The following is a 15,953-nucleotide window of genomic DNA, read 5'->3' as shown; positions in this document are numbered from 1 at the left end:
GGTGCTGGGTATTGGATCCAGGACTTCACACATGCTAAGCACACATGCTACCACTGGGCTGCACTCCCAGATTTAAATGTACATTTTAATGGCTGTATAATGTACAGGTTGATGTATGAGTTTATTTGACAATTTCCCTGGTGGACACTTAGGGTGGGTCTTTTCCTACCACTTCTTGGATGTGTGTACAAGGGGCTATCAAAAACTAAGAACAGCTTAAAAATTAGCAAAAAAAAAAAGCTTTACAAAAGACAAATTGCCATTGATCCCTCTCAAAATACTTTCCTTGCTTGGGACCCTGGTATTCCACTTCTATTGCCACTTTCTTAAGCAGTTCTGGAAGTTCTCTTTCGTTTCTCTACAACGTGTGATCAGAACTATGCCCTGCAACAGAAAGGGGGCTTGTGAAACACTGTGGCTTGTCCCCGTCCATCTTATTGACCGGATCAGGCACTGTGCAACTTCTGGCTTTTCCCAAAGTCAAAATGACCATGAAAAGTCAATGTTTTTGCTTGGTTCAGGGCACTGAGGCACTGTAACAGTGCAGCTAAAGACACAAAAGAGAACTTACAGAGTGTTAAGAATGATGCAATGTATTCAAAGGAAGGGGGGAGTATCTTGAGGGGATTAACAACAATGTATCTTGTAATAAATTTAAAAAATTTAAACACACAGTATTTGTCACACCTTGTATGCACATCTGTTACAGGTCTTACTAGTTCTAAGCACATAAAAAACAAAGAAAGGTCATGATCCTCCCTCGCCAGGCTTCAGCAATGATCAGCAGAGGGCTGAGCTCTTACAGCCATATTCCCACCACTCCTTGATCCAAACAGATTTCCAAACTTTTTCCAAACACACCCCAGATTTCATATCATTCATTTCAGTTTCCTAAGTATCTCTAAAAGACGGGATTCTAGCGACCACACCTTTGGAAAACCTAACCATCCAATATCCAGTGATCACATTGCTCCAGTTGTCTTGCGATTCTTTAATGATTTGTTTGAATCCGCTCCCCCCGCCCCGCATTATAATTGGTCGCCGTCTTTAGCACTCTACCTGCTCCGGGACTGCGCCCCGCCGTGTGGCACGCGCCGTACGAGGCCCTGGCTTCTCCCTTGGGGGGTGCAGGGAGGAGGCTGCGGAGCCGCAGGCGGACTGGGGGCCCCGGCTGAACCCCGCCGCCCCGCCCAGCGCCCCCCGCCCAGGACGCAGCGCAGCTGGAGCCGGGACCTCAGGTGAGGCGCGGAGCGGAGAGCGGACCGCACTGGGGACCCGGCGTGGTGAGGCGGGGGCGCCGCTGGTTCTCCCAGGGATGCGCACAGCTGTGGAGGGGTCGGGTGTGGACAGAGTCGCAGAGGGCAAAGTCCGTCCGGAGGCTTTCCGGGCTCCTGGGGTGGGGGCCTCCACGCGGCGGAGTGGTGGTGGGACTTTGAGGAAAGGGATGCAAACCGACTCAGTAAGAGTAATATTAACAACAGCAAGGACAACTTGCAGTTGTAGCTGCAGAGAAGACAGCACGGATAGCTACGATTCATCGAATTCTTATAGGTGCCAGTACTGGCTTCTTTACCTATTTTACGCGTCAGGAAGGTAACAATACTTGTCTTACGGATCTTGTGAAGAAGAAATGGGAAAAATGCAGGAAAAACAAGCAGCACGGATTGTGCATGCGTTGGATACATCTACAAACTTTAAAAGTGTTTATAGTCTTTGTGAAGGAGGCTCGAGCGCCATCTGCAGGGTACAGACTAGAAAAAGCAAGCCCTGAGAAGTTAGGAATTTCCCCTGTAGCACACAGCTGCTAATGGGTGGGCCAATTAAAGTGGCGCTGCTGTTCTTGGGGTAGCCCTGGCTGCCCCGAGCTTTGGGCTCAGGGCTGTTTGAGCGGAGAGGCTGGAGAGTAAAGCTAGTAAGTACCTAGATTCTGTTAGCTCTGAGTTTACCACCTGGCTCTGCCACATTGTAGCTGTGTGGCCCTGGGCAGGTCCCCCGACCTCTTAGAATCGATTTCCTTATCTGTGAAATAGGGATAACGTTTGTTGTAAAGATTCATCAAAAGTGAAGTAAAACGATGCACACAGAGGAGCGTGTCCGTAGTTATCCTTCAGGAAGCAGTGGCTAGGATCGGGAATACGAGGGAGTCTAGCAGCAGCTCCACTTTGGAGCTCACTGTCTGCTGTTTGCTTGCTGTATGAGCTTTTTTTTTTTTTTTTTTTGGTACCGGGGATCGAACTCGGGACCTTGCTCTTGGGAGGCAGGCAGCGGCACCACTGAGCTAAATCTCCAGCCCTGCTGTGTGACCTTTTGGCGTCCACTGAACTCACCTATAAAATGAAGCAAACTGAGGGTGTAAGGCGGATGGAAAGAGCTCTGTATGATGCACAGTCAGACCAGTTCCTTCCTCTCATTGAATCCAGAGCCGTCCACTTGGTTTCCTGAGGCAGACAGAGGGAAGGAAGGAGTGTGTCTGGAGTCTCACTGCTAGTGACAGAGCCGGGACAAGAGTTCAAGTCTCCATATCACTCTCTAATCCAGGAAGCCACCATTCCCTTAACTTCTATAGTCCTGAGCTGGGTGGTTCCAACGCTAAGCATTTGAAATCAAATCTAAGTCCAGTTAAATCAAGCTGGTATTCTGCAAGCCAGACACATTGCCCATTTTGAATCAGTAGTCATAGAACAGTACCTTTTGTTTTCGGTGGAAACTCTCCCCTTTAATGTTGCTATGGTTGTACTTGTTTGTTCATGATACAGGCTTTAAGTGGAGCTGCTCTGTAGCCAGAGAAAACCCTTAGAACTAGACATTGTTGTTTTGTGTCTGGGGTGGGATGTTCCAGCCTCCCAGTGTCTTTACAAGTTTCATAGAAGAAGAAGTGGCTGATTTATAGGCTGGTCAACTTGCCCTGGTTTACCTGTGACTTTCAGGTTTTAAAACTGACAGCTCTGTGTCCTGGGAAACCCTCAGTCCCAGGCAGCAGGGACAATTGATCACCCTCTTCATCCAAACACTCACTGTGTTTGAGTCTGTGGCTATAATTGCTGCATTCACTTTAGGTTCCACCGGAGGAATCCTTCCTTGTCTGATTTCCATGGGGGAGAAGGGTGGCTTTGGTGGGTAAGAGGTAGGGCCATGGAGAAAGCTATCGGCTCCAAATCGCCATTGCTCTGCTCAGTCCTTTCAATCTTTTTGGCCTGTCTCCTAAAAGAGAGTGACCCAAAGAGCTTTTAATTAAACTCAAATCCCAAACTGGTGATGGGCTGGGGTTTTGCTGGATCGAAGACATTATGTGCAGCAGAAAGCCAGGCATTTGTTTCAGTAATTGTAAACCTCTTGTAGAGTTAATAGAGAGATTGTAGCAATGCACACAAGAAGCCTCATTGTGTGGGAAACTGGAGGATTGTGAATGAAGCTAATGACCCAGGGCAGCTGGCCAAAGGGAAGGCAGAATCAAAGACCAGAGGTTCCCCAAAGCCAAAAACACCCCAATTTGGGAAGAAGCTATTATTAGAGTAGAACATAACAGCTTCAAGGTTCATGGGGTTGGGGCTCTAAAGTGCTTTGGAATCTGGTTCACTCCAAGTTTGTTAGAATGTACCAGCTTTTGGTGTTTGGAGGTTTCAAAAATGTCATAGTCTGTTTTTGCCCTGGGTAGTAAAATGAGCGTAACTGTTACCAAAGCTGGCTGTGGAGGCTCCCTTGGGGCGAAAATAATCCATTGACATAGCAAATTAGGGAATACCAAGGAAATCTGTACTAGAGAATGCTGGGATGCCCATAAAATAATTTTGAGAGACCATAGGTGTGCATTATGGGGTTCCTTTTAATACCCAGAGTTGCTGGTAATACTACAAGAGGGTGCAATCACTTAATTGGGGTGTGGTCTGCCTGGGAGTGAGCTGGAGCGAGGACCAACTCTGACCTCCTCCTCCTAAACCCTTGAGAAGCTGTAGGTGCCTTCTTCCTCCACTTGACCTCAAGGACACTGCCCTTACTGTTCCCCACCTGCACTGGCCCTCTGGCCACTCCTCTCAGTTCCCTCCCTACTTCCTCATCTCCTGGTTACTTTTATTAAAGATACACAGTATTGGTTGGTTTGCTTTCTTTTTTAAAACTTATGTAGAAAATTTGGGGGCCTGGGGATGTAGTTCAATAGTATAACACTTACCTAGCAGGTGGGAGGCCCTGTGGCTGCCTTTGGCTCCTTCCCCCTATGACAGAGAGAGAGGGGGAGAGAGAAGAGAGAGAGGAGAGGAGAGGGGAGGGGAGGGGAGGGGAGGGGAGGGGAGAGGAGAAAAGAAAAAATTTCACCATGTACAATATGCAAAAGGAGATGCAAGCATGCATTGCTTAATGACAGGGACTAGACATGCATCCTTACATGATCTCATTATACAAACACCATAGTATGTACTTACCAAACCTACTGCAGGCCAACCCCTCAGCAATCGAGATGTAGTCACCTTGTGGAAGATCGTTCAAGTGTTACCAGGGCACTCAGTGTTGCAGGTTTAAATGTGTGCTGGGACATAGTCTTTTTCACAGCACCCATAGACAGTACTTACACGAATGGGCAGGGTGCATTCTAATAAAACTTTATAGACACTAAAATTTAAATTTTGTATGTGAGGGCGGGGGATTTAGCTCAGTGGTTCTGGCACCTGCCGCGCAAGCACAAAGTCCTGAGTTTGATCCCTGGTACAAAAGAAAAAAAAAATCTTTGGAAATAAATTTCATATGTAAAATGTTTATGTCAAGAAATGCTATCCTTTTGATTTTTTTCAGCCATATAAACAATGTAAAAACTGTTTGTGTTAGTCACTTTTCCAACACTGTAGAGAAATCCTTGAGGTGATTAACTTGGCAGAATAGGGTTGTTGTGGCTCATGGTTTTGGAGGTCCCAGTCCATGACTGGTTCTACCGTGAAGCAGCACATCACTGTGGGAGTGTGTGGTGTAGCAGAACTGCTCACCATCTCAGCCAGGAACCAAAGGAGAAAGGGGTCCATGGCAACCTACTTTCTGGTCCGCTCTTGTTTCTCAGGAGTTATCTCTCTCAATAAATTTTTCCTACTCTTAACTTTTGTGGTTCCTTAGAGTTCATTCTTCGATTTTGAGGAACATGAACTTGGCATGTCTGGCATCTAGCAGGTTGGGAGTTATATTTTTTCCCCTATATCACTGTTAGTATATTTTCTGAAGAAGCTAGGTTGTTTGTTTACTCTGGAGACTTTCCCACAGTCTTGAATTTGCTGGTCCCATCTAGACAACGGGGTACCCTGGGTTTCTGTCCTTAAAACTCACCTCTTTTCTACCTAGGCTCACTTTTTTGGTGATCTCATCCAATGTTGTGGGTTTAAAAATATTCTGAGAGGGGCCGGGGATTTAGCTCAGTGGTTCTGTCGCCTGCCTCACAAGCGCAAGGTCCCAAGTTCGACCCCCGGTACCAAAAAAAAAAAAAAAGAAAGAAAAAAATATATATATGCACAGACAAATTCAATCTGGACCTCTTCCCTAACCTGCAGACTCAAACACCAACACTGTCCACTAACTCTCCCCGCCCATATATTCAACAGACCTCTCAAGCATAGCATGTCCAAAATGGAGCTCCAGAGAGTCTTGCCAAAACTCAGGAGCCCTGTGGTTTTCCCCATCTCCCATCTTTTTACCTGCTCAGACCCAAACCCTTGGATTCAGCTATGATTCTCTCTTCCTTTCATTCTCTACATCAAATCTGGTTCCACCTTTGAAACAGCTCCAGAATCCAGCCGCTTGTGATCGACTTCACTGGTCCCTCTGACCAAGTCACTGGCATGTGGATTTGTCCCCCTGTTAGCCTCATTGTTCCCTGAGGATTCTCAATGTAGCAATCAGTGGGCTTAGTCAGAAGCCTCTGACTAGAAGATGGAAGTCAGAGCATGCCATTCTCGTGTTCACATCCTACCAGGGGCTCCGGTGTTTTTGTTTGTTTGTTTTGTTTTGTTTTTTGTTTTTGGTATTGGAGATCAAACTCAGGACCTTGCACTTAACAGGCAAGTGCTGTGCCGCTGAGCTACATTCCCCTGGCCAGCTCCTGTGTTTTTTTAAACTCCAAGTGCTCACAATGGCTCAAAACACCCTGCTACCCTGGCCCTGATTCTTCCCCAAACTCACTTTCCATCTTCTCACTCTCATGCCATTTATTGAACATTCAAATTATGCTTCTAACTTCAAGGGCTTTACATTATCGCTTTTTCTTTCCCTAGATATTCCTGTGATTCATTCCTTCACCTCCTCAGATCGGTCCTGAACATGCTATCGACCACAGTATTTATTTCTTCACTGTCTCTTCTGCCCAGTTTTCTTCTTTGTAACATTTATCACTCCCTGGCATAATAGAATTATTTGATTATTATTTTTTGCCTGGCTTACTTCAACACACCAGCAGGGACTTAGTTTTGCCCACTGCTATATCCTCAGAGTACAGAATAATGCCTGGCACATAGTAATGTTCAATACATGTTTGATGAATGAATGCATGAAATAATTACATAGATATAAACAGGTAAGATAGCTGTGCTATAAAAGAGAAGAGTTGGGCTTTTCTTCTGGCTAATTGTCTTGGCTTAGAGAATTTATGGAAGGACTCATTGGAGTCTTGAGATTTGCAAAGAGAGTTAGCCAGGCAAAGAGGGAGGGGAAAAGCCTTCTGAGAGGACCTTGATATGGGAAAAATGTTCCCTGGGTGGGACAGAAGGATGGCCTGAGCAGGAGCCTGGGTTGTGAGGGGTGAAGGGGCTTGTGTGTGATAAGGCCGCTGAAAAAGTCTTGGGATTTATTCTGAGAGAAATAGAGACATGGTGAAATGAATAGATTTGAAATTTGAAAATGTTAATCTGGCTTGTTTGCTGTAGGGTGTAACACTGGGTAACAACAACCCATCCCATACTTTTCTACTGTAAATTTGTACTTTAGCATAATGGTAGCTGGCTGTGCATCTCGGTAGCTGCACCTGGGGACCAAGAAGGAATCTTTGTGTTTACCCATTTGGTACAAAGAATGGCAAGGTGTGTGCACCTGTGCAAGTGTCAAACTGGGATTTTTACCTATGTTTACATGTACTTTACCATAATGGAATGTGGGTGTGACTCACAGCTAGGCCTGGAGATGACAGGAACCCATCTGTGTATTCAGCCACTTGGCAGATGAATGGCAAGGTGTGTACATGAGCTCCAAAGCAGCAACAGATGTGCATTTAGGATTTGTTTTTTAAAGGTTTCTTTTGATTTTTCTGGTAGAAGTAGCCCAATTCAGTATGATAGCACATGAAAAACCAGATTTGCAAGTTTTGGAGGAGGTTGAAAGTGAATCATCAGGTGACTTGTGCACAGATATGTTTGGCCAAGTGAGCCAAAGTTCTTGTGACAGTGAAAGGAGCAAGAATTGACAAATACAGACAGGGTATGAAGACCTCCCTGATACAGATGATGAAGAAAACAGCAATGTTAGTACATGACTAGTTGAAATGGTACAAAATGGTCTCACAACCAAATGGAACGATCCAGTGTTAGAACTACATCTGAGGTCCAGGGATTTAGCTCAGTGGGTCTGCCTCCTGCCTTGCGAGAGCAAAGACCCACAAAGACCAAAAAAACCCCCGAAAAACTACGTCTGAAAATATAGTGAGGATCTTGGCAGGGGTGAAACATATTGGATGGAATGCCAGCACTGGCATTCAATATTGGAAATTGTTTGTGAGATGAAATGCCACAAGATATTGTGAAATACACACATGATGAAATACAAGTAAAACGTTCTGTATACAGCTGAAGCCATACTAAAATATGTGTTTATTATGACACCTCACTAGCTGAACTGAAAGCATTTATAGATCTGCTGTACTTAGCAGGGCTTTCTCATGGTAATCACAGAAATGTAAAGACTTATGGTTATAAAAGACTTATGGGTGTGGGCTTGAACTTTGTAGAATAACAATGACACTGAGGAGATTTGGTTTCCTTCAAAATTGCCTGATGTTTGTTGACAAAACCACCACCATGGAAGAAAAAGAACTGATAATCTGGGTTCTATCTGCTCATTGAGAATTTTGTTTCAAAAGGTTAAGCAGTTTACATACCATCTGAATACATGACTATTGACAACATCTTGCAGCATTTTGTGGTTTCTGTAGCTTTAGGCAGTATATTGTGATGTGGCATTTACAGTTGAACAAGGGAAAGGAAAGAAGTGACTCAGCTCTTTTGTTTTTAACTATACTAAAGCCTTGACAAAACTGAAGCCTGAGATAGTAACTTTTTACAACAAAACCAAAGGCGGAGTAGATGCTGTTGATGCAGCAACCGATGTCACTTGAAACACAAAGCATTAGCCAATGGTTGTGTTTTACTGGATCCTAAACATGTGTGGCATAAATAGTTTGATAGTTTATAAAGCAAATAACAAGTGATAAATATCACAGAAATTTTCTTAGAGGATTGGGGCTGGAACTCATAAGAGATCATTTACAGCCAAGGGAAACCAAAATGTTTCTGCCTGGGCAACTACACAAAAAAATTATGGAGCACACTGGTGAGCTGACAGGTGAACAGGCAGGCACAGCATCCCAGAGACCTACTATGACAACAGGAAAACAAAAAAGATGGCAACTGTGCCCTACAAGAGAGGACAGGAAAACAAAACATACGTGCTATCAGTGTAAGCAATACTTGCGCATGGAACATGCAGTTGTCCTGTGTGAAGACAGCCTTGGGTGTGACAATTGAAGCAAAGATTATTTTTTGCTGTAGGGTTCTATTGGTATTTTCATTGAAGTGCATATAAGAATTTATTTCTGATGTTCTCATTTAGGTTTTGTAAGCAAGTACACAGCTGATTGTGAAGGTGTTTATTCCTAAATGCACAATACATATTAATACTTTATTTTATTGGTATTTTATGTTCCTGTTAACTACACATTATATATTATAATAAGTACCTCCTGACAAAACAGCAAGACCAGTGAGATGTCAAGTATGTCCTACAAACAGGCCAGGAAAGCAAAACACATATGCTGTCAGTGTAAGCGATATATATGTATGTATGGAACATGCTGTAGTCATGTGTGAAGACTGTCTGAGGTGTGGTAATTGAAATAAAGATTATTTTTGCTGTATTTGCATTTGGCATTTTCATTGTAGTTATATAGGAATTTATTTCTGTTGTTATTATTTAGACTGCACACCAGAAAACAGTTGATGTTGAAAATTTTGATGCATTTTTGTAAACACTCAATAAATATAAAAATCAATACTTTTTGAATTTTTTTCTGTTAAGTACTCATTGTTTAATAGAATAAACTCATAAACTTAAAATTAATAATTCATCAATAGAACTATTCTAAAGAATATATATGGGTATTATACACCTACAACAATGTACCTTTATTTTAAAATTGGCATTATGCTCTGCATTAAAAAATCTACATATAGAGCTCCCACTGAGCAAAGCCCATTCTGCATGACTTGCCATTATTAACTCATTTTTTTCCTTTTAAAAGAGTATAATGAGGATACCATTGTTAACCTCATTTTACAGATGTGGAAAGTGAAGCACAGAAACTTGTCCAATATCACACAGCTAGTAAGTGGCAGAGATGGAATTGAAATCAGGTGGTTTGGCTCCATAGCTCATGATTTTTCCTTTCTCTTTGGATAGCAACATTTTATAAGGTATAACTTACATACAATAAGATATACCCATTTTAAGTGAGTGGTTTAATGTGATTGGATAAATGCAGATACTACCATCACAATCAGGATACAGAATTGCTGCTGTCCCAAAAGTATCCTTGTGCCCCTTGGCAGTAAACACTCACTGCACCCTAAATGTGCCCCAGGAGACTTCTGATTTCTCTTACATCCCTGGAGATTATTTGTCCATCTTAAGAGTTTCATGAAAATGAAATTATGTGATATAGTCTCTTTTGTGACTAGCTTCTTCTGCTCTGAATAATGTTTCTGATGTTCATCCATGTTGTTGCATCTATCAGAAGTTTATTCCTTTTTCTATGTATATCATATGCTCTTTTTTCCTTTGGGTGCCTAAGATGTGGATTCATAGGCAATTACAAAATATACACAAAGAGGTCCCATGTGCTCTTCACCTTGTTTCCCTCAGTTACGTCTTGCATAGCTGTAGTACAATATCAAACCCAGGAAACTGATGTGGTCTGTCTTCTCTGAGGACTGTCCTGGAGGCCCAGTGGAGAAGTTTCCATCTGCGGGAACTATTCTCCGTCCCTGTGACTTCGAAGGATTGTCCTGGCTGTTGGTATATTTGTCTCCAGTCCCAGGTGGTTTCTTACATCAATATGCAGCCAATGGCTGCTCAACTCCTTTGTTTCTGTTCTTTCCAGGATCTCAGCCTTGTGCTACCTGTTGCCTGATGTCTGGAAGCCTTTGTGTCATATGTTTTGGTTGGTTTCCTATTTGCTTAAGGCAGGAGGGTTTACCCCCTGCCACCTACTCCATTGTGGCTAAAATCAAAATTCTAACTTAATCATTTTTATTGATGAATAGTGTTCCATTGAGTGAATATACCCTATTTAACCTTTTATTTGTTGTTGGATATTTGAGTTGTTTCCATTGTTTGAGTATTATGAATGAAGCTGAGCACACTTTGTGTGGACATGTTTTCAATTCTGTTGGGTAAATACCTAGGATTGGAATTCCTTCATCATAAGTACATATTTAATTTTATAAGACTACCAGTTTTCCAAAGCAGCTGTATCAACAGCATAGGAGAGTTCCTGTGGTGCCATATCATTGCCAACATTTGATACTGTTGTTTTAAGTTTTAGCCATTCTAGTGGGTTTTTAGTGGTCTCGTTGTGGTTTAATTTGCGTATTCTTGTTAACTAATGCTGTGATCATCCTTTGTGTGTTTATTAGACAATTATATATTTATTTTTTTATTTTTTTTTGGTACCAGGGATTGAACTCGGGTCCTTGCACTTGTGCAGCAGGCGGCGAAACCACTGAGCTAAATCCCCAGCCCGATTATATATTTATTTTAAAGAATTTTAACTTTATGTCTTTTCCTCCTTTGACTTTTTTTTCTTAGTTATAAGCATTCTTTTTCTATTTTGGATACAAATCTCATAGGAGATATAATAGTGTCTATTTTGTAACCACTCCTCTTCACTGGAATCAGTAGGATGGAGAGGGGTGGAATGTAGATAGGCCATTGTAGTCACTAAGGAGAGAGATGAATGTGTCTTAAACTAGGATAGGGGATTAAATAGAGCAAAGTAGCTGGAATTTTGAAATTAACTTTTAAAAAACTGTCAAGGCACTCTGGGTCTCCATGCACCCTTTTGTCTTTTGAATATTCTCCAACGTTGGAACAAAACAAGCCTGAGCCATTTCTATGTTTGAATTAACTCCAGGAGAATGTCTCAGGAACCTAGGACATGGTCTCTTTTCCTGATCCTTTTTCTGAGCCATGGAGTGACAGGTCAGAAAGCTTCAAATTCCAGGCAGGGTAAGTCCTGAGGGAGGAATCCCTTCCATGATTTCTATGCATCTTAGGGAATGTAGTGGGATAGATCAATGTAGGCTTTCAGGAATTTTGAGATGTATGCATGTGTGCATGTGTGAGTGTGTGTGGGGGGTCGGGGAGGGATGGTGATAAGAGGTGGGTGGATGAGTAGGATTTTCAGGGTTATTCTAAAAGGGTTTTTCAGACCAGCGTTTTCTCACACTGGGCACAGGTAAAATTAAACTTCACTGAACATTTCTTTTATGAGTAGCTTTTGGGGGAGCTCTTCTCATCTGTATTTGTATTTTGAAGGTCACACAATTCACTTCTACTTGTACATTCAATGGCTTTCTTACAGATTTGCATCCACTGTTGCAAAAAATGGCGGTGAGTGTTCCATTTACTTTTGATCAAAATTCCCTCCATTGGAGCTGCTAACTTTTGAATGTTATACTTGATGTTATCTCTTTGCCTTTTAGGAAGAAATAATAGAGGGAAGCTATCTGAATGGTAATGTACCCACTCTGTTCCCACTTGCATCTTTTATGAATTTCAAACAGAATGCAGCTGTGATCTCTCTGGAATGACTCCTTTAAAGTTGTCTTTTCATTTTATTCCCATTGTAGCACTACTGGATCTCATACAGTTTCAAAGGTAACCTGCCCTAGAGGGGAGGGGAAGGGATGGGATAGATTTTGAATAATAATTCTTAAAGGAAATCTCTTAATAGTAGGAAATAATATGTGCTCATTACAAAAAATGTCACAAAATGTCAACCAATGCACAAGTGTTGTAGAATTGACACACTTGTTCAGGAAATATTTATTCCTCCTCTGCTGTAGCAGAAGAGCCAAAATTTATGGAATGCTTATGACATCGCAGGCACTGTTGCAAGAGCTTGGTGCATAGAAATACATGTAATCCACACAAGCGGCCTGCGAAGGAGGACTGGTTGTCGTCGCATTGAACAGAACAGTGGAGCTGGGGTTCAGGGAGGGTGAACGGAGGCCACACAGCTGGCCAGCGGTGAAGCTGGGACTTCATCCAGCATCTGGCTCCAGGGCCTGCCTATTCCTTTCCCTGTCCTGCTGTGTGCTGCCCACAGGTCTGTGCTAGGTACTGGGGATGTGAAGCAGGGACCCAGGCAGTGTGGTAGGAAGGCTGATATTAACAAAAAATTCTAATAGGGCGAGTACAATGAAGGGGAAGAAATGGGGCCTTGGAGTCCCATGACAGCAACACCCAGTTATGTTGAAGTGGAAGATCCCTATATACGTTCCTCTACCTAACATAACTCCGGTTGGTAGTTTTGGATGTATTTTCTCAGGCTAAATTATTTATCCATTCAATCACACATCTATTTATAACATGGGATTATGAAAGGTTCTTTGTAGGTCTAGGGGTGTAGCTCAGTGATAGGGTGTGTGCTTAGCATACACAAGGCTTCAGGTACTAGCCTCAGCACCACCACAACAACAGCAACAACAAAGACTGCGAGTGCTGTTATGTGTTGGGCACTGTTTTAAGCACTTTCTATCCACTTTTGAATCCGCACAGTTGTTTGCCCTATTTCATAAAAGAGAAATGAAAGCATAGGAACATTCAGCAAATTGCCTGAGTTCGCACAGCTAAGAGTTAGAGCCTGATGCAGGGGATTTAGCTCAGTGGTTCCGCTGCCTGCCTTGCAAGCACAAGGTCCTGAGTTCGATCGCTGGCATCAAAAAAAAAAAAAAAAAAAAAAAAGAGCTAGAGCCTGGATTCAAATCCAAGTTTGGAGCCCACTCTCAACTATACTCTTGCAACCTCCTGGGGCATCTCAGCTTCTACTTTTTATACTTAGTAAAGGGAGAATTATATTTACAAGCCCATATTCAACCCTAGTCAGTCCCTGTGGATTGTTAAGGGAATTAGAATACTGCATACAGCTCAGAAATTGATAAGCATTTTGAGGCAATTGGATCCAGGCAGATTCCTGAATTGGAAATTCCCCTAATCACTGTGCTAGGTTAATGTGCCTCCTACTTCCACGTACAAAGTTCCTGGCATCTAATGCCATTTCCACTGCTAGTGCAGTGCCACTTGTAGGGGAAGTTGTCTTAACTTTCTCCCCCTTGTCTTTGACTGAAGTGCCCACGGGTGGACAGCTGACCTGTCCCGCCAAGTCCTGGACTACCTGAATTCCTGGAATGTTGCCGTCACCCTTCCCAGCCTGCAGGTGTGTACTGGAGACCCATCTGCACTTTCTGCTCCCATTGCTCATAGACTGCAAACCCAGGGGTCAGGAAAGTGGAGGAAGTGTCCCAGGTATAGCGAGAGTCTTCACTTCCACAAAGAGGAATGTTCTGCCCAATTTTTCCTGAAACATACAAGCTCTTCTGTCTCTCATTTTCTCACTTTTGATGGAGACATGGTATATTAGGGTATAGACTAAGCTGCTGTATTCAAGAGACTCCAGAATAAAACAGCTCAAACAGTTTAGTTTATTTCTTTCTCACATAACCATCCAGAGCTAAGTGGTTGTTCATTCTACATGAATTTGGCTCCTGGGCTGATAGCTTGTGTTAGAAGAGCAGCACATCTGGGGTGCTCAACCTCGTGGCCCGAGGTCAACCTTAACTACCTGCAGGGACCAAGTGGGCCATGTAGAGGGGAAGCCAGGCTGGCTGAGTTTGTGATGAGCAAGGAGCTGGCCCTGGCCCGTTGGTGGTCACCAGAAGGGGATGCATACCTCGTGCCGCCCAATCTTTGTATTTTCAAGTTGAAGTTGGAAATTTGGATTTCTGGAAGCATTTGTTGACTTTTCAGTGTCTGCAGCTATTTCAAAATTTTGGGACTGGCCAAACCAAACCCATGTGCAGGCGGCCAGCTTGTGGACTCTGCAGGGAATTGGAGGGAGACAGGGCGGGCCGCTGGCCAGGGTGCTGACCAAGTGCTCTGGTCCCTCCATCCTCACCACTGTCTCATCACCTGTGTCCAGGCAGCCATGGAAAATCATCTGCAGCAGCGACTGTACCAGCCCCAGAAGCTACTGGCGGACCTGAGGAAATCTGATGTTCAGCAGTTTCGCACTGCCATGAAATGCCTCTTGGAAGACAAGCACGACCACTTGGTGAGGAGTTCTTGGCATTTGGAGGAGGAGAAGTCAGGGCCAGTTGGTGCTTGTTGAATTGAATCAAATTGAACTGACCCAGTCTGTGGCCTTTCATTTCTCTCTCACTTTCTCCTTCCTCTAACCTACCAGGAGCTTTAGGACCTAGGCTTCCTTCTTCCTTTCTCTAAAGTTCAAATTAAGAACCTTGTCATTTGTATTCTTGTAGGTTCTAAGACATGAGGGGACATAAGGACCTAATGAATAATTACTATGCCCCAGTAGACATCGAGGTGAAAGACTGGCCCTGTCCTCAAGGAGCTTAGAGTCTGGAGTGCATACAAAAGGAGAGACAGATGATTTCCATAAAATAAGCCGAGTGGTGTGATATCATCACAGAGCAGGGCCTCTGAGACTCAGACAGTTCTTGAGACCCAAAAAGATAAGGCTTAGAATTTTCCTTATTGCAGACATTTAATGTGGAGCAGTGTTTTCTAAAAGGAAATGAACCATTTAAACATTTTGATAATCATAAACTTATTTATTGATTGCAGTGCTTGGGATTGAACCCAGGTCCTCATGCATACTAGGCAAGCTCTCTACCATTGAGCTACATATCCAGTCCTCAATCATATACTTACTTTCATGTCTGTTAAATACATCAAACCAGTTTGGTAGGGATTTAATATTTTCTTTTGCAATGAATTTAAGGTGTTTTTAAAAATAAGGACTCAGCTTAAAGAAAAGTATGAAGTGCATCATAGTAAAGGCAGTGCAAAAATATGGCAAAAATGGGCACATGAGCTATAACAATAATATGGCTTGAAGTTTGTTGAGGGTTTCCTGTGTGTGAGTTATTATTTTAATGGAATGATCAGCAAGCTTTTTGTAAGAGGCCAGGTAGTAAACATTTAAGGCTTTTCAGGTCATATAATCTCTGTCACATTCAACTCTGCCATTACAGCATGAAACCTTGGTCCTGGGCTATAGATGGATGGGTATGGATGTGTTCCAATAAAATTTTATTGACAAAAGCAGGTGGTGGGCTACTTTTAACCTTTGGGACAAATAGCTTGCTGAACATTGTTCTAAGGGTTTAATATGCATAGACCACTGAATCTTCTCCAGGACCCTTTGAAAGGAGATGAATAAAAATCTTACTATTTCAATATTCAGATGGGGAAACTGAGGCTTGGAGAGGGTGGTTAAATAACTTCAGGTGACACAGATTGGAAATAGGAAATTTGAGGTTGGAAACTGGGTTTCTGACCCCAGCTGCAAGCCCTGCTGGCATCTGGTGAAATCTGCGGGCTCCTCCAAATAATGTTTTATTTTATTCTATTTTTTG

General features: G+C 42.9%; 1 protein-coding gene across 1 annotated transcript in view; it reads left to right on the top strand.

Moving 5' to 3' along the window:
- Positions 1–4,317: 4,317 nt before the first annotated feature.
- Positions 4,318–15,953, top strand: part of Otoa (otoancorin) — a 69,181-nt gene continuing 57,545 nt past the window's right edge. Inside the window, exons 1-6 of the mRNA XM_087209110.1 lie at positions 4,318–11,520; positions 11,876–11,904; positions 11,997–12,027; positions 12,144–12,171; positions 13,645–13,732; positions 14,495–14,626. Coding sequence (XP_087065236.1) covers positions 11,430–11,520; positions 11,876–11,904; positions 11,997–12,027; positions 12,144–12,171; positions 13,645–13,732; positions 14,495–14,626 — 399 coding nt within the window. The 5' untranslated portion in view covers positions 4,318–11,429. The remainder of the gene's footprint in view (positions 11,521–11,875; positions 11,905–11,996; positions 12,028–12,143; positions 12,172–13,644; positions 13,733–14,494; positions 14,627–15,953) is intronic.

The sequence above is a fragment of the Heterocephalus glaber genome, unplaced genomic scaffold (assembly GCF_053883595.1).
Source record: "Heterocephalus glaber isolate CG9 unplaced genomic scaffold, H.glaber_assembly_v1.0 deba00000943, whole genome shotgun sequence".
Lineage (NCBI taxonomy): Eukaryota > Metazoa > Chordata > Mammalia > Rodentia > Bathyergidae > Heterocephalus > Heterocephalus glaber.
This window is presented reverse-complemented; position numbering and strand designations above follow the sequence as displayed.